Here is a 24,521-nt window from a genome sequence, read left to right as displayed (position 1 = left end):
TTACTTTTGTATTCATTTTGTGTGGGAGGTAATACACATGACTTGATACACGGGAAGAAATATGAAGACAACTAGTGGGAGTCTATTCATGCTTATACCATGTGAAGTTTATAGATCACTTAGGCAATCAGATCTGATTGCAAGCACATTCACTCTCCTTGCCAACTCCCTAAAATTATTGTCTATTCAAATATAATACTTTGCTTACTCTAATATATGCATATACATTGATCCTATTTATCTCCTACGTCCCTCCACAACTCCTCCTGAATCACCACACATTTCTCTTTAAATGTCAAACCCTCTTTTTTATTTTTTATTTTCCTAAAATTATTTTTAAGAAAATATCTGCTATCTTTTAAGCACATTTGGACAACACAATGGTAGGAGAAAACATCAAAGACTCTTAGAAACTCTGAAATCTTGTGCGAACCAGTTCGTTTGGAAGACAGTTCTCATGACCACAACTTGATGGATTAAGACAGGAGAGCAAGTAGTTGGCCCTAAACGTCTATGGTGCTGTGGAGGAGAACCTGTGTACCAATACAGGACAGCAGAGTCCAAATAACATGGTGGGTAACTAGGAAACAGACTGCTTAGCCTTCCCAGGGAGACTGGATACAGACAGGCAAGACCTAGAAAAACTGCTGGAGCAAGAGAAAAACCCTGTAGGGTAGTTGCTGATTCCCTAATTGGTTCTTGACTTTATCAATAAAGGAGGCAGAAGCTAATCATTGGGAGAAAGGAAAAAGGTGGGACTTCCAGGTCCCCGAAGGAAGGGGTCGAGAGGGTGGAGACAGGGCTGGCCGGAGCAGAGGAAGTGGCAGACCTGTAGGTCTCAGGGTACCTGTAGTTTGTAGCCTCCACCATGGACCAAGGCCAAGAAGGATGGGGCAGGATATTCTTCACCCAGGCATTGAGTTATCTGGCTAGTTTTAAAATATTAAGGCTGTCTGGTGTTTTCTATCCATGGTGACTAAGGTGGGCAGGAGAAAGGGCAGAGCCAGGGCGATATGGTTGGCTGCTCCACAAAGCTAGCTGGAAAAGATTGAGGGAGCTAAGGCAGAGCTCTTACTCTCAAGAAAGAGCTAATATGTTTTTAAAATTACACTCAACATGACCTGCAAAGGAACAAAAATCCCAGTGGTCATAAGATACATTTGTCTGAAAGGAAATTTTCTCATGTAAAACGCAGATTCTCTCTTGGCAAAGTACAGTGCAAACAGGAAGGACGGTATCCTACCCACAGGCTTTCCCCTTTCAGTCTTCAAAAGGTGAAGTCTGTTCTCCACTTACCCACAAGGCCTGTAGGTGAACACAATGTAACTTTCTTCATCGCTTCTCTCCGTAAAAGTCACGCAGGTGTGCTTTTCCCAGTGTCTCATGGCCTGCTTGAACATGGCTCTCTGGCTGCCTGGAAGAATTCAGGACTTTAATAAAACAGTTTAGGCTTACAAGGCTTCGTGCCGGCTCCTCCACCCTGGCTGGCCGTTTACAATGACAACCAGCAAGGCATCAACCAACTCTTGCTCTCAGCATCACCAACAATTCATTGTTCAGCATCCACACTCACTTAAGGCCCACTAGCCTTACAAATATGTGCGTACAAGACTGGGAACGGGGCACATGTTTTTCCTCTTAGTAAAAAGAAGCTGCCCTTCTGCAGCAAATTGAAAATCCAGTTTAAAATCCAGCACAGTACCGTACACTCTAAAATCCAAGACTGTTTTGCTTCAACTTCAGAGATGACTGAAATTAGCAACCCACATTAATTGAGCCCCTCCTACAGGTTTAATTATACAGTATATTTTCTATAGTAATACTCTATAAAAATATTTGACTTGTGTAAGAGATTTCCTTTTTCAGACAAACACACATACTCACTGGGAATGTCTTACCAGTAAAGTTTCCTCCTATGACATAAGGGATGACACCCCCAGGCCATATCCTTTCCGTTCTTGATGTAGCAGCCCTGGGAACTCGATTTTTCTCATTTTGCTCTGACAGTTTTGGAGGTGCCTTTCCCTTCGTGGTGTTATTTTGCTCCAAGCCTGCAGTGACATTTAAAGCATTCTGTCAAACAGAAGTCCTCAGTCAGATTGATATACCTCTTTAAGGACAAAAGTTAAAATGTTGTATATATGTATTTATATAAATATTCGTGAACTACATTAAAGACAGTTTATTTTGTGTGCTTATTAAATACATGCAAATATTTAAGTATTCCATGCCCCAATATCATGCCCTATGGATGAGTCATGATGAATTTCTACATTGAAGACAACAGGGAACAGAAGTCTAGAAGAGGGTAATATAATTGAATAACTGACTTATGCTAACTGTCTTATCAGCCCATGAGCCATTCATCACAAATGATAAAATATCACATTCAAGGTTATTTCTTTAAGTCATTTTGGCCACGTATTTAATTGTTGCAATCAAAGTTGCTATTCCATTAGTACAGCCTAAAGCCATAAACATTACATCAAATACATAGTTAAGAAAAGCATGGTTGGTCATTGAGACAATAAATTGTCTCCATCCCCATCTCCAGTGTTCATATCCAACTATTAGCCTGACACAAAGGCTGCTGCAACCTTGTAACAAAAAAAAAAAAATGCTGCCTATTCAGAGTAAACTCCGAGTCAAGAGTCTTCCTTTCTTTGCCATTCTTGGAATTTTCATTGCTGAGTTTTCTTTTCATGAATGTTCATGAGTGTTCTTTTCATTCATCAATCAGTATCATTGTGATGCCTCTCACTATTAAGTGTGTTATTGTGACAAATACTGAGCATAAGCTCTTAGGACAAAATCTTGAATGTGTCTATCTCTGCGATGTCCTTGAGCAAATGTATTAAGAGAAGTCACTCCTGGAAAGCAAGCTCTTCGGTCATTGAATTATTGACCTATCAACTGAAGGTATATTAGGACATGAAACACAAATAAAGAACTTTGCAAAAATGTTTTCAGAAACTACAATTGGTGATAAATTCAATATTATGGGTATGGACTGATTATGAAATGAAGATTTTCTGAAATATTCATACATAAACATGTTACTGTTATTTGGTGTTGTTTTATAATCTATTTCTTTTCACATATATGGGTGTTTTGCCGGCATGTATGTCTGCACACTTCGTTTCTGCCTGATACCTACAGAAGCCAAAAGAGAGCATCAGGTACCCTGGGACTAGGGTTATAGCTGTAAGCTGCAATGTTGGTGCTGAGAATTGAACTGAGGTTCTGCAGATGAGCGCCTAGCGCTCTTCACCTCTGGACCTGGGCTCTTAATTTATTTTTACTTGGATTGTGGTTTGTTTTAGCTATGGTTTTGGGTTGGAGTTTTGTTTTGGTTACATGTTTGCTATTTGTTTGTTTTGAGGCAGGGTCTCTTGTATTCCTAATATTCACAATGTAGCTCTGACCACTATTAGCTTTATGGCAGTCCAGCTTACCCGACCTCCAATGTGCTACAGATTATAAGCATGAAGCACCACGCTGGGTTCCACTATTTTCTATGCTGAAATTGCCTTTTTCAAGTTAATAGAAGTTAATTAAAAACAAATACTGCTGTGGGTTTTTCTTTTGCATTTGATAAAATTGTTGCAGATTCATAGCCTATAGAAATATTTTGGTATAAAATTTAATCAATTGGAAGTAAATATCAATAATAAACTAATAAGTCATTCTATATAAGGAATACCTTAAGCTAAAATAACATTTCAGTTTGCTCCAACTTGAACTCTAGAAACAGTGCATGAAATACCAATTAACCAAACATGAATGAAAAAGGACTCTCTCAGCGTATCCTTTTCCCTTCTTCACAGAACAGTGGCACACTGATCTTAATTAACTGAATTTCTATGGGTATCATATTGACTGTACAGCAAGTCAAGTGTCTGCAACTTTAAAGATTGTTATACCAGAGCCAATTCTTCTGATCCTGTCTATAAGTTGGTAGAGTGCCCCTCGTTTCTTTGGCATGCCATGGTCTCCAAAGCCACCTAAAGAGTAAAAATACATATATATTAAGTCTAGTATCATTGCCGGTTCTCGCAAATAAACAATACTAATACCGCTGATTTCTCCTTGGTCAAGTTGTTATGTGGAATTAGCGAGTTTGAATTAATGACCATGAATCTATATTAAGGATAAGGTTTGCACAGGAACACACATTAGTAACTAAAAGCAAAGAGGCAGGCAAACCTGAAAAAGCAATTTAAATGACTTTATATGGGCAGTGTGAAAATTGAGTTATTGATAATCTGAAATACATTTCTTCTCTGTGACCTCAGCACCACCTGTCACCACATAACCGTGTTATTCAGAATGACAGGAAGTCACAGAGCCCTAATGATTGCTTCCCAGCTACTTTACATGAACAGAGTCTATTCCGATGTCTTGCCAGTAAGTGGGAGTCAAAACACTAGAAGGGCAAGCCTGCAGGGCAAGTGTTGTTCTGAAATATCAGGTCAGATTTTGTAATACATTAAGCAACATTCTGAAAATCGTTTTCTCTAAATTATATAACCGGAAAGAAGTCACACTGTGACTACTCCAATGGATGTTTAACTGCAAAATATGTTGCTTTATAATATGTAGTTTGAAAGATTTAAAAAATTAAAAAGTGTTAAAGAGTGTTTTAGAACATAAGAAAAAAAAGAGGAGAGGAATAAAGAAATCTAACCTCTTAAACAGAAGTCAAACGACCTTATAAGGTAAACTGGTGGGAGAATGGGCAAGCGGTCTGCTTAATTGTTTGCATTACATGGTCACATTTATGCTGTGCATCTTGAGAAAAATTTTTGAAATTTTTCCATCGGACATTTCAGAGCGATGAGGTCATACTAAAACATACTGATTCCTAACCAGCTACTTGAAATCCTTTTAAAGTGTGGACTGTAAATGTTTGAAATGACCATTAGATGAAAACTTTATTTATATTAAGTGGGACTGAAGTGCATGTCTAAGGAGCTCTTCGAGGTCTCCTTAGGAAAAAGAAGAAACATCTTGGCCAGTATCGAGTTCTAAGGATAAAATCATAGACCTGAAAGGCAGTGTTCTAAGCCTATTAAAGGCAGTCATTTTTGAACATTTTAGCAATTTTTGAATAATATTTAGAAGAAAGGAAATAAAACTTGACACAGGTAATTCATTAAGTTTTGAATATTGTCACATGTTCTTGAACACAATGGGAATACACAAATCAATAATTTGTAAGAGTTTATTTATTTGTATATATAAGTCAGGCATTTTACAATTAGGAGAAGAGAAAAATAAGTTAACAGGAAAGAGGAAGACATTGAAAAATCATAAAATACCGGACACTTAAATTATCTGAAACTCACCCAGAGAGAGTTATAAGCTTTTCTATCTGTGTGCTTTTCAACCATGCATTTGCAGTGTTTATAATATCATTGTATATTTCCTATTCTACATATTTAAGAAGATATCATTTCCCCCTCTGTGTTTTCTCAGAGCCTAACCCTATATGAAACAACATTAAATGATAGTGTCATTTTTTTCTAATCACAGACAATCAATGGCTCCAAAATACTGTGGGAAGCGTGGCAGAAGCAATGACCTAAATAACACTTTCAGCAAAGGGAGCTTTAATCAAACCTTCAAATGCTGTGTAACAAGCACAGTGGTTCGCTGAGCAGTGTCAGTTTGTTATTGCCCAGAATAAACTGTCCGACAAACGCTGCAGAAAGAAGCATACTGCAGACGAAGGTGCTGTCTAAATTCCATGCCAAACCAACAGGGAAGGCACAGGGGGAGGAACAACTTGGACTAAGTGCATGGGAAATTGTCCCTTTGTCATTTATCCTTTTGTCATGTTAGGAAACCTGTATCTTTATGTGTGTGCGAGGGAGCTTAGAGAAAATTGATGCCTTTGAACTTCTGAGTTCCCAGAGAGAATTCTGTGGCCATTAGCTGTTCATGCACAGCACGGCAGATATACATATGCCAATCACAAATAGTTTTCAAGATATACTAACATATATGTATGTATATATGTGTGTGTGTGTGTATGTATGTATGTATGTATAATCAATTTATTATCAATGTGTTAACATTTGTATATGTACACACACTGGTCCAGGCTTCAGGAAAGATTGTCACTATGTAACAAAGGACAAAGCATATAATTTTTTAGTGAATCCCTTCAGCATTCCTCATGACAAAGACATTTCTTAGCTGTTATAAATGGTATTTTAACTCCATGGGTCAATACCCTTATTTTAGAAACTGCTTGCTAAAACATATAATACTGAAATGTGATATTGCATTTTATACATATTTTCTGTAATTAATTTCAAAATGTCTTCACACATGTGCATATGTGCATCTACACACACACATTCTCTCTCTCTCTCTCTCTCTCACACACACACACACACACACACAGAGAGAGAGAGAAAGAGAGAGAGAGAGAGAGAGAGAGAGAGAGAGAGAACTCTTCACATCTGCTTCATTTAGGAATTATCCCACTGACACTCTTTGCACTATCATATAACTTTTCCCTAGGTTTGAAATTTGCTGAAATAAAAAGGTTACTAAAATGAATAAGTTAGACAAAGTAACATTGATGCACAGAAAAGAGCCTTCACACTTTGGCAGACTTGTCTGATAATACAGCAGAGAGGAATTACATATATTTAATATTACACAGGATAAGAAAAGGAGAAATAGCAAAGGGAAGAATTGAATAAGATAAAATGAAGTTTCAATGCCTGGAATAGCAGCATATGATCAAAACAGCACTTGAGAGGTGAAGCTAAGAAGATAGGAAGTTGGAGTCTAGCTCGGCCTATATATCAAGCTAGCCTGGCTGCATGATACACTTTCATAAGAAATAATATATTTATGTTACAATAAATGTTATCTATAAATATTTATATAATAAGCATACTTTTATAAATGTAAGCATATTTAATTCATATGAGTATATTTATATAATTAAGTATTAATATAATATTAATAGATCTCACAATAAATAAGTATTTATCAGATAAAAACTAAAAAACAACATAGTCTTTTAGTCTTCCAATCTCCTTCCTAATAAAAATTTTACTAAGAGATTATACAAAATATTTAAACCTCTGGGGTTTCATACAGGCATAATTCAAAAGCGTTCAAAACAACTAAGATTGAAATCAGCTCAAGGTCTTTGATAAAAATTATTGGTGCCAAGGCAAGCATGGCTAGTGATGGCATGGTCATTAAATAAGACTATGATTGAAGCCTAAACTTTAAGCTTACTTCCATGGGCAAAGCCGAACTTGATGTGGTTTTAAGCACATTCACAGAATTTCAATTATATTTCCTCCAAAAGTATTACAAATGTGTTCAAATAATCAGCCATACCTGTGATATGTCCAAGTTTTCCAAAGGGGCCCTGAGTCAGGTCAATTGTCCTGTCTATTTGGAAGATATTTAAGTCTTCATCGTCTAAGGCGATGTCACCCCAAAACACAGCTAAAACCAAGAAGTGAAATTAAAATGTTAAAAAATTTGGAATAGAATCAATGCAAATAAAGTTACTTATAAGACATTATAAAGTGGGGGGCGCTGGCTCAAAGCGTTCGAGCACATGCTGCTCTTGCAAAGGACCTGCATTCTCTTCCAGTACCTACCTCAGGTGCCCCAGGAGCACCTGTATTTCCAGCTGCAAGGCCACTGCACATTACTCCCCTCACCCCCCACACACATGAACATAATGAAAAATGAACCTTGGTTATTTTTTAAAGAGCACATGTTTAAGTTAATCTTACCTGAGTCAATTAGATTTATCACAGATTAAATACATGTTCCCAGCCAAAGCTTTGACATTTTTACAGAATAGAAAAAATTATTTTGCTCGAATGAGCTGGTCTACAGGGTACATGGAGAAGCTGGTACCAGGAGATAGTCTGGAAACTGGGGAAGATCTGACATGAATTTTCTGTGGATGCCTGTGGACCTGTGCAAGTCTTTCACCAACAGGTGGAAGCAGTAACCAGGAAACCATGTACTGTGAGGACTCAGTTCAGCAAGATGCACTCCAAACTAGGAAGGCTGTTCTGGGTCAGCCACTCAGTCAGCAAGTTGTGTGTGCTTCTGGGGTATATGCTTAAAGACCAACTTGCTTCTTGGTATCTAGAAATGCACACACAATTAAGAAACCTAAGTTCTAAGTAGGTTTTGTTAGGCAATTTATTTAGGCAACCACTGGGTGCTATGATATTCATTTTTTAATGACTTTTAATAGTTTTAATGGTTTTTCATTTTAGGAACCTCAAAATCATTCCACAACCTAAAACGAACAGGTTCTATCCAGTGCTTTATGCTACTTGAAGAAGCAAAGATCTATAAAACAATGATATAAGCCATATCAATTAAAAATAGCATACAAATTTATTGTTTAAGATGATAAATAAGGATATAATAATGAAAATTCTGCCTTGGTCAAATCCAAACTAAGCCTGTTGAGTACTTTGTAGCAAAGGATGCCACAGTACACTGACTTCAGAGAGCTAAATAAAATGAATTTATCATGATAAAGTAAACTCAGAAATGCTTAGAATTTCCAAGATTATTTTTTCTTGTTCTTTAACTCTCTTTTCTTTTTAATACTGGTTTACAAATATTCTCTTTGTTTAAATTAAATTCAGATTTCCTTCTGTAAAACAAAAAAGTGAAAGAAAAAAATTATGACTTATTGAAAACTATCCTTTTCAATTTTCTATCATGTGTTGGATTGTAATTTTTACCTTTATAAGAACTAGTTTTTAGGAAAGTAGTGAACTTTACCAAATTTAAACTCTAGTCTTAAAGGTCATGAACTGTTAGGACTTTCATCAAAGGCTGGTCATATTATATAATTAATTTAATTGCCTAAAAAGGTTGGGTCCCCCATACAAAACTGAGAGGAGATGAGAGGGTCAGACTGTTGTCAAATAATGACCAGAAGAAAACAGAACTAGTTCAAGGTACAATATTGGTTCAGAGTATGGAAAGTCTAAGAGACACATCCAGAGCATGTCCAATACAGAGGTCAATGCTAGCAGCAAACCACTGAACTGAGAACAGGACCCCTCTGGGGGGGGGGGGAAGGGAATTAGAGGAAGGATTGGAAAAGTTGAAGGAGCTTGCAACCCCATAAGAACAACAATGCCAATCAACCAGAGCTTCCAGGGACTAAACCACTACCGAAAGACTATACATCGACTGAACCAGGGCTCCAACTGCATATGTAGCAGAGAATAGCCTTGTTGGGGCACCAGTGGAAGGGGAAGCCCTTGGTCTTGCCAAGGTTGCCCCCCCAGTGCAGGGGAATATGGGGGTCTGTAAGGGGGATGTATGGGGGGAATACCCATATGGGAGAGGGGGAGGGGAGGAGAGGGGATGGGGGCTTATGGACAGGAAACGGGGAAGGGGAATAACATTTGAAATGTAAGTAAAGAAATATATCTAATAAAAAGTTTAAAAAAAAGCAACTTAAAATTCCCTTCTCAATAGTACCCTCTGCCTTGTCGCCAAGGCTGAACTCTGTCAATAGAATGGCAATCTAACAGGTGTAGAGAGAGGCTTATCGTCACTTTGATTGTGGAAACAAAGTCAGAGAGAGAGAGAACAGTGTATAACACTGAGAGCCTTGATGGCCCAAATTAAATCCAGACTCAAAGTGGATCCCGCTTCATATACATGCTGCAGAAAAGGCAACATCTTCCACACTGTACCACACCCCTAAAGTAACTCATCTCATGAAAGAGAAAATCTAACTTTGTTATTTTTCAGTCACAACGAAAGAATCATCATTGGTTTTCATTAAAATAAATTTCACATTCAAGGTTTTCAGGTATGTTCAAATTTGCTATTTTCAAAAACGCTATTATTATGTGTATGTTTCTGAGTAATAGGTATGACCACAAGCAGACAGAGTCACTCCACCTCTCCCTCGATGCTGGAGTATTGTAGACAACTGGAGAGCCTAAATCAGGAACTCTCTAGCTTTGCTCAAGAATCAAAGAATCTGCTTAAAATAAAAGGTCAGGACTCAGTGTGTCTGGAAGTGAACCTCAGACCTCTGCATTTAATAAACTTCCAGTTATCACTGTCATCATCTTTAATATTACTAATTTTAATTCTGTAATATTACTAATGTTAATTCTGCAAGAATAAATATTCAGAGTGGCTGAGTACAACCTCAAAGCTCTGTACCTATTGACGTGTTGGCAGTTCAGAGTAAAACTGTAGTAAAATGTAGTAAAACTCTAATCTATCAAGTTTCAGTAGGTTAAAATCTGAGCATGTTTTGGATTTTTATTTTCTTATATGGCATTTCATGAGGTAGGCACAAATGTCCTGATGCTCCTGTGTACACCAAACACAACCAACAAGGCAAGGATAAGGCAGTTACAAAAGAAAACCAATTAGGTCTGCAGAAGCAGAAGAGGATCATAAAGAGAAGGTGGTGAGGGGGAAGAACAAGAAGAAAAAAAGGAAGAGGAAGAGGAAGAGGAAGAGGAGGAGCAGCAGCATGAGGGTTCATGCCAGATGACACTTAACTAAAGTCATAACTATTCTGGAGAATATAAAACAATTTATTTATACTTTGTCCTAACTCGTAGCTTCCGATGCAGCTTAGCAAACAGTTCTAGTTGCTTCAGAAACCAAGTGGTCCAGGAAAACACTAAGTACTTCCTTGAAAGTCGTGAGAGATAACTCACGTATGTCTTGTCAGGGTGCATATTAAACCAACACATCTTCAAATGCATGCTAAGAACAACAACATCAGCAGTAACAACACACAACACAATACAATCACACACACACACACACACACACACACACACACACACACACACCCAGTGATGCACTCTTTACTTTTAAAATGCCCCATGCCAACAACACCCTAACCCCTCTCACTCCCATCTATATGGGTGTTCCCCTCCCAACCCTCCCCCCGTTACCCGCCTCTCCACAAGAATCTCGTTCACTGGGGATCCAGCCTTGGCAGGACCAAGGGCTCCCCCTTCCACTGGTGCTCTTACTAGGCTATTCATTACTACCTATGCAGTTGGAGCCCTGGGTCGGCCCATGTATAGTCTTTGGGTAGTGGCTTAGTCTCTGGAAGCTCTGTTTGGTTGGCATTAAAATGTTCCATTTCTTATATTGCATACAATTTTGGGTTTTCTCTCTGTATCTCTAGTTGTATCTAAGTGTTGTTTTCTGTATGATAAAATAGTCTCTGCCTTGGTCCATCAAACTAGACTATGACAAATTGTATGGTCTATTTACTTTTCACAGAATCTGTTATAGATCCAATATTTAGTGGCAAAGAAATACATGAGCTTCCAGATTCTACTTTGGAAATTTTTTCATTTCCTTTTCTCTATTTTGACCATGTGATCTTGATTTTACAACAATGAAAACTAAGGAGCAAAAAGTATCAATCATAATTAATGCAGTGATTTGACAGTGACAAGATTAATGCTCAAAGGAACCTGGGGAGCTGCTCTACAGGATGACACTATGGAGTAAGTACCCAAGTGGAATTACAGAATTTCCTCTCTGTCTGCAATTCTGTTGGGATTCCTGTGGTCCAAAGGAAGCTGGAGCTAACTAGTAAGCCAGAACTAAATGTTGAAAGGGCAATTATGAAACTACATGCAAAATCACAAGGTTTCGTTTTTCACCTAAAGGTCACTTGTCTTCAATGTACAACAAAATCGCCCCTTAGGAAAGACCAAGACGCTTGCAGTGATTCTGTTATGGTACACAGAATAAATGTACTTTATAAAATAATGTATGGTGAGACTACACAATCTGAACTATGACTCTCCACATATTCTCGGTAAGGTGTCTTGAGCCACACATAAACTATAGACCTAACAAAATGTTTCATTACACATTCTTAGCTATGAGATCATTAAGATAGTTTGTAAAGGTTCATGCAACCATACCTGATACCCTGAGGTTAATCCATAGTGGAAGGAGAAAATCAATCTACTCATTCACTTATATTCTGACATATAAATGCACGCTTTGGGAGTCTCATGTACAAACACATACATACATACATACATACATACATACATACATACATACATACATACCATAACATACATACAGTGCCCCCACCCCGACACACACATTTGGAAAGAGGGGGTTTCATGAACAGGGGTTTTCTGGGAGGAAGGACAGAAAGAGGATAAATAAATAATAAATAATCTTATTTTAAAATGCTTCAACCAAAAGAAATGGATATTTTGTCTGCTTCATTGCCTGTTTACTTTACCTTCTAGTACTGATGGTAGATCCAATGGGTAGCATTAAGGAGGATTAAAGTTTGTAGTACTGAATATGTTTTTTTAATCAGTATAAAATATGTACAGGTTTATAAACAGAGAAACTACTTATTTTTTTCCTGGAGAAAGGTTCACAATACATTGTTATAAAGTTCACACCAATGGCAAAGATGATGGCCTTACCCAAAGACACACTGAATAGCCCTAAAGAAGCCAGTATAGTTATTAGGTTGACCCCAGTACCAGAACCTTACACCTGATTGCTATTATACTTGCAAGCAGAGTATATGATAGACAAGGAGAGTCTGTTGGACCAAGAGAGAACCCCTCTTTCCAAATGTGCCAACCAGGTGTCTCTTATCCCTCTATGTCTTGCTTCAGGGTACTTACATCAACAATAGACAGAGTCACCGAACTCCATAGGAATGGTTTTGATCATCAAATCTAGACCTCTCAATCTAAATTTGAAAATACTAATCACAGCAGGGAGTGCCTGCTTCTCTCTTTTATTCCTTTTTATAAAAAAATATGATTATTTTTAACTAACACTCATGCACTATTCTGTACCTATTAATGGGATAGCCCTGCATGCTGCTCCAGATATGCACTGTATAATATTTAAATCAAGTTAAATATATCTACCTTCAAAAACACTTATCTTTTTCACATTTATTTATCATTTGTTTGAGGGAGACCCGGCATGTGCTTCAAAGCACGTGTGGAGGTTAAAAATCAACTTGCAAGAATATTTTCAAGACAAAAATCTCAGCATGGAGAGGGGCAGTGGACAGGATGGCCTACCCTACTAACAAGCTGCGGGCGATTTATAGCCTTGGGGTAAGAGGGGGCCAGTTCTCTTTAAAGTTGCATACCCTTGTAGGCCAAATAAATTACATCACATGGCAACATATCCCAAAGGATGCTAACACAAGTTGGACTTAATGGGTTAAAAACAGAAATGGAAGACAAAGTTGGGTGTGTGGGGACATAAGAGGTGGATCTGGGAAGGGTTAGGAGAAAGATGAATATAGCCAAAAACCATTTCATAAAAAATTCTCAAATAACTACATTTTAAAAATAAAAATAATATAAGAATTGGGTTTTTCCTTGCAGCTTGCAAGTTCTGGTTAGAACCACAGGCTTGGCAGCAAGCGCCTCTGCTGAGCCATCTCATGAGTCCCCGTTTATCATTCCTTGAAATTAACATTTCCAAATTCTTCACCTATTAGAAATGTGCGTTCTCTTTCTCTCTAGTCAATCCACTGAGCCATGACAAAGCCCTCAGTCCTTACTGCCAAAGAAATATAAAAAGACACTTCCGGTATATTAAATCTGAAACTTGGGAGCTGAAGAGACAGCACAGTTCATAAAGTGCTTGCTGCACCTACACCGGCATGAAAAATAGGAGTTGGATCCAGAAACCAATGTAAAGAGCCAGGCATGGTAGCGCACACTTGAAATGTCGATGCTGGGTGGTTAGAGGCAGGGAGGGACAGAAGGTCATGGGGCATAGTTTGCAAGTTGACCTAGCTCATCTTGCCAAGTTCTAGACCAGTAAGAAACCATGTCTCAATAGAACAAGATAGCTCCAAAGAATGATGCCACCTAATATTGTCCTTTGCCGCTCATGTGCACATGTTCTTATGTGTGCAAGCACACCCACACCCCCACACCCCCACTTCCCCACACAAAATCAAACAAATATAGAAATTCAAATATAATACAGGTTGGGTAGATGCTTTGTAAAAACATGAGCCTCATCTGATAATTGACAAATTTGCCTTACACAAAAATACTAGCTATTAAACCAAAATGTGCATTAAATTCATTTAATAGAAAGTATCATAAAGAAGTATAATATTGAATATGATCTCAAGACATCTGCCTTTTTTATTCTTGCAATATGTATTAGGAAATATATTTGAACATGTACTCCGTTCTTCTAACTACCATACTTACAGACCTATGTAATGTATGACTGTTCTAGAAGTTGGTCACCTTGAGATACTTGGGACTTATAGGGAAAGCTCCAAGCTCTGAAGATAGCCAAGAGTACCTGTGTCCTCCCACTCTCCAAGTCTGTTTAAACTTCCAGCTGTTTTTCATATTAGATTTAGAGAGAGAAAAGATGACATCATATAAGGAACTAACAAGACTGTTTCAACTCACAATGAAAACCTAATGGAAATTTTTTTCAGACACGGGCATCAGTAACATTTCTAGGTCAACTGTTGTTACATCATAGACAACAACTCTGCAACCAGCAAAGGAAAAGTAAGATTCGGAAAAAGATTCAATACATGTTTTAACACAGTGTTAGAAGAGAACTTCCTGTCAGCATTTTGTAGGCTCTGATCAAGTTTTTCCATTATACATAAATGAAATTTTATATAAACTCCCAATAGACAAAACAATTATCTGATTTTTTTTTGTTCCTTTGAGGCGGAGTCTCCTAAAGGTAATGTAGTCTTGACAGCCCCCACCCCCCAATTTAGCCAAAAATGACTTTGGACTTCTTATCATTTGCACCCTTTGTCCCAATTATCTAGAAATAATAATTTTTTGATAGAGTAAACTAACTTTATTTTTTATAGCACTGCCTAGAAGTAAGCTTTAAATAGGGACCAGAAAATTTTCCAGGTAACATGTGACTTATGTAAATCACCAGAAATGAAAACATTCATCCCACTCCGTGTTTTATTTCAAAACATTTTGTGCCACAACGTTCCTACAAACTAATACTCAGAATTCTGAGAGGCAAGATCACAAGTTCAAGGCCATTATCGACTAAGTAGCAAGGCCCTATCTAAGTATATAGGTAGATTTTTCAAAATTAGCATTTTTCCTTTGATTGTGAGATGGAGAGAAAAGCTCCACTATCTTAAGTATAAATTCAGTAAAATCGTCAAAGCTTTAAAAGTTCTTATGTTAAAATGCCAATACTGAAATAAATACTTATGTAGTCTTTCTTCATAAACAGGATAGGAAGATGGGCATGGATTTTACATGGTCAATTTGTTTTTTTCTACCAATGGTAGAGATTGATTTTTTTGGTGAGGGTAGAGTAGTACAGATCCAATATAAAAGATTACACTATGGATTATTGATTATGGGAGAGATGAAAACTATTCAAGCATGTTCTAATCTTTGAAGTCTGTTCAAACAATGTGGATATTTCTTTTCTAGTTAAATGGCCCTCTTCAATTATTCATTAAATTTGAAAATAAAACATAAATGGATGTTGTATATAAAAGGTGAAATAAATGTAATTATGTATGTGTATACATATATGGATGAATGGATATATAGGCATACATATATATAATAGATAGATGATAGATAGATAGATGATAGATAGATAGATAGATAGATAGATAGATAGATAGATAGATAGATGGGAGATAGAGATGGATGGATGGATGATGGATGGATGGAATGAACTACCCTGTCAACAAGAATAAGCCCTCCAGAACATGGCGACATTTGACAATACAGTCACGTCTCATCCTAATTATCAGTAGCAGGGTGAGTCTGCATTCTTCTCGCTAATCCAAAGGCAGAGCACAGGCAGAAAGCTGTCTTTCTAAAATCAGTAGTCTCTGATTTTACACCATTTTACATTATGGATTTGATCAAATGCTACATTTTTAAATTAACATCTTTCTTTTTTTAAGTCATAAAACAGAAATTTTCCCATAACAAAAGATCTATTGAAACCTCCTGTCAATCTGCATTTATAACCCACAATGCCTGTGGATGGGGCTTCTCGGGACATTTTTAAAATATCACCCATACCGCAAATATTCATTTGAAACTCTGTGTCTTGAAACAGAAAGGGCACTGTCTGAAAGCACTTTGATCAAACAAATGTAAAAATAAATATTGAGACTCTTTGTGTGTGTATGGCCTAATATTTTTCTCTCACAAGCCTTGAGAAAATAAATCATTGCAGCTCACAAGTTTCTTAAATCTGACATTCTTACAGTGTTCAAACACAGCGCTGATAATCAGCCGCTAACAAGAGTGGGCTTACTTGATTTACCCACGTTATACATCTGGTAAGGACAAAGCAAACACCAGCTATTTTTTTTTTCGCCTAGTACTGTTACTGTTAACATTTGTAGGCAGGGTAGGATCAGCCCTCGTAATTCTTTTATCATTAAGTCTGTTTATTTTCTGAATATTCACAGTAGTTCTTGAAGTAAATCTCAAGTCTATGTTCCTGGAAGGAAGAGTGGCTGATGCAAACTTCCTGTTTTGTAAACACTAGTTTGTTTTATTACCTGAGACCCTCATGCCACAAAGAGAAGGATCTCTTGGCTTTTACCTTCTCTTTGTCATTCCACTTAGCTTACATTACAATGACAGCTGTGGAAAATGTTTAGATTATCATCCCTCTGGTTATTATTCTCCTATAAAGAGATTTCCTTTGGTTACAGGTCAAAGGCTGGAGGATTTTCTTTTGGTTAATACTTTACATTGCACAAAACAGTTCATGCTCGGTGAAGTAAATTGTCTGAAATAGAAAAGTGCTCTGACATCCTGGAAACCCTGTTCAACACGCTGATTTTTATTTCCTCTCCTGTTACAAATATATTTTTTAAAAATTGGAGCATCACTGAAGAGACTTAAATTCAGATCAAATGAAGCAAAAACGGAAAAGGTCTACAAAATATTTCTCTGTATTGTTTTCAGTGTTTTACATGTTTTAATTTATTTTAACTGTCCCAGAGTGTAACTTTCCCAACGATGAAGTGTTTGGTGGTTAATATTCAAAGTGTAATCTCGAGTGATTTTATGCCCTTTGAACATTCTGTTATTCATTTATACAGAGTATTTATAGACAGCATTCTTATACTTATTAATACTGTTAATACCGATAAAAGTCTCTATAGACCACATTAACAACCCACCAGTTCAGAAGCTCCCCTGTGACAACGGCGGCTCCACTGCTATTTCAGCAGGTCCCTGCTCTGCAGGACAGAATTCATGTCTGCCACTGTACATCAGTGAAAATAAAATATCCATGGCTGTGTGTGACACAGGAAACGTAACATTGTAGTCCAAGTAAATTAAACATATTGCCAAACTGCTTTCTAGATATTTACGTGAACACTCACAGAGAAGTGCTATTCTCAGCATTAATCAGAGAAGCTTCCCTTTCAGTGAAAGGGTAGTGAATGCAGATGCCCGTGGCTGCTCTAGGTGCTAAAAATAAGTGACAGTTGAGTGTTCGGCCATAAATAGAACATTTATGTGATTCCAAACCCCTAAGGCTCAGATAACATCACTAAAGAGAAGACTTAGAGAATGCAAGAGCCGGAATATAAGGAGAAGGACTGCAAATAAATTCTTATGGGCACCAACCTGCCATTGTGATCATGTTCTTACAGCAGGCCTAGTGGCTCGCTTGTACTTGGCCCGCAAAGGACATGGCCTGTCAACATCCAATCTCAGAAGGGGGTGAAGATCAAGAGGTCCTGCCCATTTTGCTGAATTATTTTCTATTGATAGCCTGAGAAAGATTCATCGTATCCAGGTATGTGACTACAGTATGCCCGCCAGGCTCTATTACTTCTATGCCCGTGTTATCCCAGATATTTCTAGTTAATCAGTGGGTCCCAAACAAAACCAAAGGACTGGAACATGGAAAGGGGACCTTTGGAAAAGAAGTCAGGTTGAGTTGGTTTGTAGGCTAATAAGAGCATGACAGAAATAAGAACATATAACATGTCACATATATGTATGACGTTATCAAAAAAAAATTGTACTTAATTCTTTAAAGAACCAGAGAGATGACTCAGTGTGTAAAGGTAATTGTTGCTAAATTTAAAGATCTGAGTTTAAGTCCCAGAGCCTATAGGATAAAAAGAGGAAACTGGATCTGGCATGTTGCCTTCTAATAAACACATACTTGCCCTGTCACAGATACACATAAATAGTAAGCAAGTGAATAGATAGATACATAGATAGATAGATAGATAGATAGATAGATAGATAGATAGATACAAACAATGTGAAAAATAAAACTAAAAAATATGCTCAACAATGTATTGATTATCAGATGATAGATATACCCTTTGATTGATAGAAGTAAGCTTTTGTTTCTAAGTACATATACAATTTCTTAAATATATAGAGTTCTGAATTGGAAGCTTTAGTTGTTAAGCTTTCTACTCAAAGTCATCATAGTAAAGTATCTACACCACTGAAAAGTCTCACAGAACTGACTGAACAGATGGCTACTTCTTTTACATGGCCGCAGAAATAGGAACATTGCATTGGTATACAGAGATGATTTCCTTTCTTGAAAAATGGAGAATGTTACAGAGAGGAGAGAGTGAGAAGGCTGCCTCCATAGAGCTCCATAGAGACAGTGGACGGGCACTGGGCAACTCTGTGCCTCACAGAAGAAAATAAACTAAACATGGGCAAAGGCAGTCCTAAGAAGTCAAGAGGCAAAATGTCCTCATATGCATTCTTTGTGCAGAACTACCTGGAGGAGCACAAGAAGAAGCATCCGGATGCTTCTGTCAACTTCTCAGAGTTCTCCAAGAAGTGCTCAGAGAGGTGGAATACCAGGTCTGTTAAAGAAAAGGGGAAATGTGAAGATATGGCAAAGGCAGACAAGGCTCGTTATGAAAGAGAAATGAAAACCTACATCTCTCCCAAAGGGGAGACCAAAAAGAAGTTCAAGGACCCCAATGTCCCCAAGAGGCCTCCTTCGGCCTTCTTCTTGCTCTGTTCTGAGTACTGTCCAAAAATCAAAGGCGAGCATCCTGGCTTATCCATTGGTGATGTTGCAAAGAAACTAGGAGAGATGTGGAACAACACTGCTGTAGAGGACAAACAGCCCTCTGAGGAGAAGATCGCCAAGCTGAAGGAGAAGTATGAGAAGAATATTGCTGCCTACAGAGCTAAAGAAAGACTGATGCAGTGAAAAAGTGGGGTGGTCAAGGCTGAAAAGAACAAGAAAAAGAAGGAAGAGGAGGACGACTGAGGACAAAGAGAATGAAGAAGAGGAAGAAGAAGACAAAGGTGAAGAAGATGAGGATGATGAATAAGTTGGTTCTAGCACATTTTTTTCTTGTTTATAAAGCATTTAACTCTCCTGTATACAGCTCACTCCTTTAAAAAAAATTGAAATGTAAGGCTGTGCAAGATTTGCTTTTAAACTGTACAGTGTCTCTTTTTGTACAGTTAACACACTATTCTGTTAACTGCAACTGTTTTGTTGACATTCTGAACGCTTCTAAGGGAATACATGAATACGGGTTTTTTTTTATTAGTATTTTATTGTCCTTTTCATAGATCTGAAAGTTTTCTTCTTGAGGGGAAGCTAGTCTTTTGCTTTTGCCCATTTTGGGTCACATGGATCATTACAGCGCGTGTCTATCTCTTCATGTAGTTAGCTGGGAAAAGCTTTTGTCCACACACCCTGTATATTGTGGGAGGGATACCATTTTTATCCACAGTTGAAGAATTCTCCAAAAGCAGCTGGATAAGTGATATTCTAAAACCTACTTGGCAAAGCAAGGAGTGATCAATTCTGCCACACCACGGGATTATTAGAATCAAGCAATCAGAAAGTCTGACCTTAAAGGACTAATAGAAAATATGTTCTGCTCCTTACATGAGGACCCTCCTTTAACTGCCATTGCTGTGTAATGACAGTTGTATTTTGCAGTTTCCCCTACTAAAGACCTGAGAATGTATCCCCAAAAGCGTGACCTTAAAATACAAGACTGCTGTACTATTTGTTGACCTTGATCCCAGCGAAGGCTATCATGAGAAGCTGGCTGTAATGCCTTTGCCTTTCTGTCTAAATACGGATTGCTCAGGAAACTTGACTGTTTAAAGGTATATTTAATTAGTTGAGCCAGCATTTAAAATTATGCCACATTTAAAAATGAAAGGTATATTTTCCTATGTCTGTCCCTTTATAAATCAGGTACAAGGAAAGCATATTAGTATCAGTTGTCCAATCAGTTTGCTTTTTTCTTTACAAAGTCCAAACTCATTCATTAATCGTGTTTAATCTGCTTCATTTAGGGAAGAATTTGGCAATTTTATGGGTATTTTTGAGATTATCATTCTCTTAAAGTGTCAGTGTTTTAAAATAGCATTCCTGTAATTTTACACGCTTTTTGTGGTGGAGTGCTGCTATATAATTTTGACTTGAGTTCTTTACACTTGCATTTCTTATGGAACTTGAGGAGGAATACTGAACATGAGCCCTGGATGATACTAAACTAATAATTGCAGAGGTTTTTTAAAAAAGAAAGAAAGAAAAATGGAAGCTACCTACAAAGAAAGCATTTGAAAAAGAATAAAGGATTAAATTCTAACTTTAGACCTGATAAATGATTTTTTAACACCTGTTTAATAATTCTGCTAGTACTGTTTCAAGCATGGTCTGGGATAATAATATTTGGAATTTGGTATCTAAATCATTAATTGCTCTTAAGTAAATAAAATATTTGAAGAATAATAGTCCTTAATATGTCATTATAAAAATTTAAGAATTTTGATCTATGATAGTAGCTTTTAGTTAGCAAATATATAAATTGAAACTTTATCTCATGAACTCCTATAATCTCACTGCATAATTTCATACTAACCAATGTTAACTACACCCTTTGACTCAAAGCCTATCAGTTCTTTAAATCTGTAGACTAAAATTAGAACTGTAATTATCATCTTAAATGACTCACAGCAAAACTTGTTAAAGGAATCCTCCTGTATTCTTTTGAAAAGAAACCTTCAGATTTGTATATTCATCTAATTTTCCTAGGAAAATATCATATCCAAAACATTTCAACATTTCTCTTGAGGAGGAATACCACAAGATCTGAGAAAATATCCTGTTAATTGATTTAAAAGAAAACTAATGCCTCATTTGTCTTCTCTGTCACTCTGAGTGTGTCTGTGCTCATGTACACACAGTGTATGTACACATATGGGGAGTTTGTAAAGCTAGAAAACAATGTTGGGTGTTCTGCTCTATATATGACTTCCTTCATACAGAATCTGTCACTAAAGCAGATGTGAGGATAACAGGTAGCAAACCAAAGTGATGGTTCATTCTCAGGCCCTTATAGCACTGAGCTTACAGGCATGAAATTAGTCTTACCTAGCTTTTCAATAGGTTAGGGCAGTGGTTCTCAATCTGCAGTTCATGATCCCTTTGGGGTCAAAGGACCCTTTCATGAGGGTCACATATCAATTATCTTGCATATCATATATTTGCAGTATGATTCAGAAGATTAGCAAGATTATACTTGTGAAGTAGCAACGAAATACATTATAGTTGGGATCAGCCTAACTTGAGGATCCATGGTAAAGCATAATAGCAATTGGAAGATTGAGAACCACTGGGTTAAGGGGATTTGAACTTGAGTTCTCACGTCTACACAAGTACTTTTATCTTATGAGTCTAGATAATCTTCTTTTAAATAAACAACTGGATGGATAAAAGCTATAGAAAATGGGAGTATGTTTGATTATACAATTATTTGACTCCCGGTGCTTTATACCCATTACTCTCTTTAAATTTTTGAATTTTATTTTACCAATCACTCCTAAACATTGAGAAAGAATCATTTCTATAACTTCATTTTAACAGTAATTTGTAGCTTGGGTAGGCTTTGCTGGCAGCCACTCACAGTCAATTTTGAATGGACTCTGTAGTCTCCTACTTGTCATTCAGAAAAATCTTAATTGGCCAAGGTTTCTTTGAAGCCTACTTTAAATCATTGCAAGGCACATTAAAAATAGACTGCAATGACAGAATTAGTCATACCAGCCCACAAGCGATCACTGGGTAGGTGGATTTATCAGTTCTATACTTACAGTGCTAATTACCCCTAATCCTAAGTGTTTCTGGATGCAACTGATGGGTGGGTTATTTTTCTCTGAGGCTGTCACGTTGTCAGCCATTCACTTGCCACTTGGCCATGACTCAAAAAGAATATGGCAACCCCATAGGAAGACCAGCAGTCTCAACAAATCTGGACCCCTGATATCTCCCTGACACTGAGCCACCAACCAGACAGCATACACCAGCTGATATGAGGCCACTGACACATCTACAGCAGAGGACTGCCTGATCTGGCCTCAGTGAGAGAAGATGCACCTAACCCTCAAGAGACTTGATACCCCAGGGAGTAGGGATGTGTAGTGGGAGAGTGGGGGGCATCCTCTTGGAGACAGGGGGCAGAAATGGAATAAGAAACTGTTGGAGGGCAGACCAGGAAGGGGATAATGATTGAACTGTAAATAAAAATTAAAGATCATTTTTAAAAAATGTTCTAGAAGATGGGGATGTTTTCAGAATGATACCTCTGACCTACTATCTATTTCTGATTACAAGTTTCAATTCGAGCAGAATTAGAAGCACTGTCTGGATGGTGGACTCCATGTATCCATGGTCAATCACATGTGAAAACACAGACATGCTTGGAAAATCTCAGAAGAAACTGAAACCATGAAAATCAAAATTATAAAAGGGATGAACATTAGGACATTTATCCAGGATGTGTTCAAGTATATAAAAATATATTAAGAAAATACATTAAAAGCTATACTCAGGACACCAAGTCATTATAGATTCATAGAAAATTAGTATTCTTATACTGGCGTCAAATAGACTAAGTTATTCAGTCATTTCCCCTTATAAGGAGAGTTTAGAAAAATACTTTCAACAATGGCTTTGGGACTATATTTTCTTAGCTTTTGTATTTAATCTTCTATGGCTGACATGTCATTTTATTCTTTATATTAATATAATCAGTTGACCAGGTTAGTCCTCTATTCCTTAGAAATCATGCTGTATTTTAACTCTTCAGAAGAGTACCATTCATCTAGCTGTGCAAATGTGTGAGTATAGTTCTTTTTGCAAATTTTGTCCTTGAATTTGAATTATTAGAACATCTATTAAAATTTCCAATTTTTAACCCATTGCGGTCCAAAGTAAGCAGCTTCAAGTGTATAGTATTTATCATTCCAGTGGCTTCTTCCTTTAGTCTATAATTCTGGTATACATCTAACAAAAACAGTAGTACTGGTCCCTCCCTATGATTTAAAGTTCTGTTCAAATATTACTAAACTATATGTTCTGTAATTGAATTATCATACAAAACCAAAAATACAATTTCTGTTCATGATATAATTTCACTGTATTTTTTAGTTATTTAAGCTATTAATTTATGTTATTAAATGTTTATATTTTTCCATTGTTTACATGGTATTAAATTTTCCCAGTAAAAATTTTCCCATTATATACTGTGTAAAAATTTTGCCTAGAATACCTATTAAGGAGTCAATTTGGTCATATAATGTGATCTATAAAATGTATTAAAGACATTGGTCTATATTTTTATTATGAGCTATATATGTAAGTAGCTGAAACAAAATAAATAAATATTCTCAATTCCTACTATAAAATTAGCCTCTCTAAGATAAAATGAAGACTTATACGCATGTTCCAAGATATTTGAGAAAGAACAAAATTGAAAGCTGATTATAAAAAAAAGCTCATTGAAATAAATCATGAATTCAAAAGAAATTCAATAAACTGTTTTCAATAATCTTAAGGTGGGTTATGGTTGATAATGACAAATAGTTATTGCAAAGTATGTATTATGAAATTTTATATAAATGGCAAAAATATTATTTTGAACCAGTTTTTTCTTATGGTAGAAGGGATTGATTGTATTAAGTCAAACTTAAATTCCAAAATTTAAACTGGAATTATCAACATAAATTTATGATCTCAGATCTTAAAATTACAAATTACACATTAGTTACAAATATAGCTCAGTGGTTAAGAAAACTTGATTATTTACCAGAGAATCAAAATTGAGTTCCCAGACACATCTCAGGCACTAACAGCTTCCTATAACTCTAGCTCCATGGGATCCAATACTCTCTTCTGTCCTCCTCAGACGCCTGCACATATGTGACAAACGCAACACACACACACACACACACACACACACACACACACACACATTTCCCAGTCCACTTAGAAACTGAACTTCCAGCACGATGCTAATGAAAACCACCATCACACAGAAAACCTTTCCAATAGAGAAACTGGACTTTTGAAAAGTAAGAAGGAATTATTAGTCTGAAGCAGAAAACAAACAAGGTTACCCACACATCAGAATCCCAGAAAGCAGTGAAGATAACAAAGAATAAAGGATTGTATTATAGGAGTAAAAA

General features: G+C 36.9%; 1 protein-coding gene, 1 long non-coding RNA gene and 1 pseudogene across 3 annotated transcripts in view; 2 read left to right on the top strand and 1 right to left on the bottom strand.

The window, feature by feature from the left end:
* Tll1 (tolloid-like 1) overlaps positions 1-24,521 on the bottom strand; it is a 201,182-nt gene that overhangs the window by 106,735 nt on the left and 69,926 nt on the right. For both annotated transcript variants that reach the window (NM_001106081.2, XM_063275708.1), the window contains 4 exon segments: positions 1,297-1,414; positions 1,899-2,051; positions 3,924-4,004; positions 7,372-7,482. In NM_001106081.2, coding sequence (NP_001099551.1) covers positions 1,297-1,414; positions 1,899-2,051; positions 3,924-4,004; positions 7,372-7,482 — 463 coding nt within the window.
* LOC108348393 (uncharacterized) overlaps positions 17,401-24,521 on the top strand; it is a 74,388-nt gene continuing 67,267 nt past the window's right edge. Inside the window, exon 1 of the long non-coding RNA XR_001841618.3 lies at positions 17,401-17,835. This is a non-coding gene — a long non-coding RNA (uncharacterized LOC108348393). The remainder of the gene's footprint in view (positions 17,836-24,521) is intronic.
* Positions 18,399-22,549, top strand: LOC108348392 (high mobility group protein B1 pseudogene; annotated as a pseudogene).

The sequence above is a fragment of the Rattus norvegicus genome, chromosome 16 (genome assembly GCF_036323735.1).
Source record: "Rattus norvegicus strain BN/NHsdMcwi chromosome 16, GRCr8, whole genome shotgun sequence".
Lineage (NCBI taxonomy): Eukaryota > Metazoa > Chordata > Mammalia > Rodentia > Muridae > Rattus > Rattus norvegicus.
This window is presented reverse-complemented; position numbering and strand designations above follow the sequence as displayed.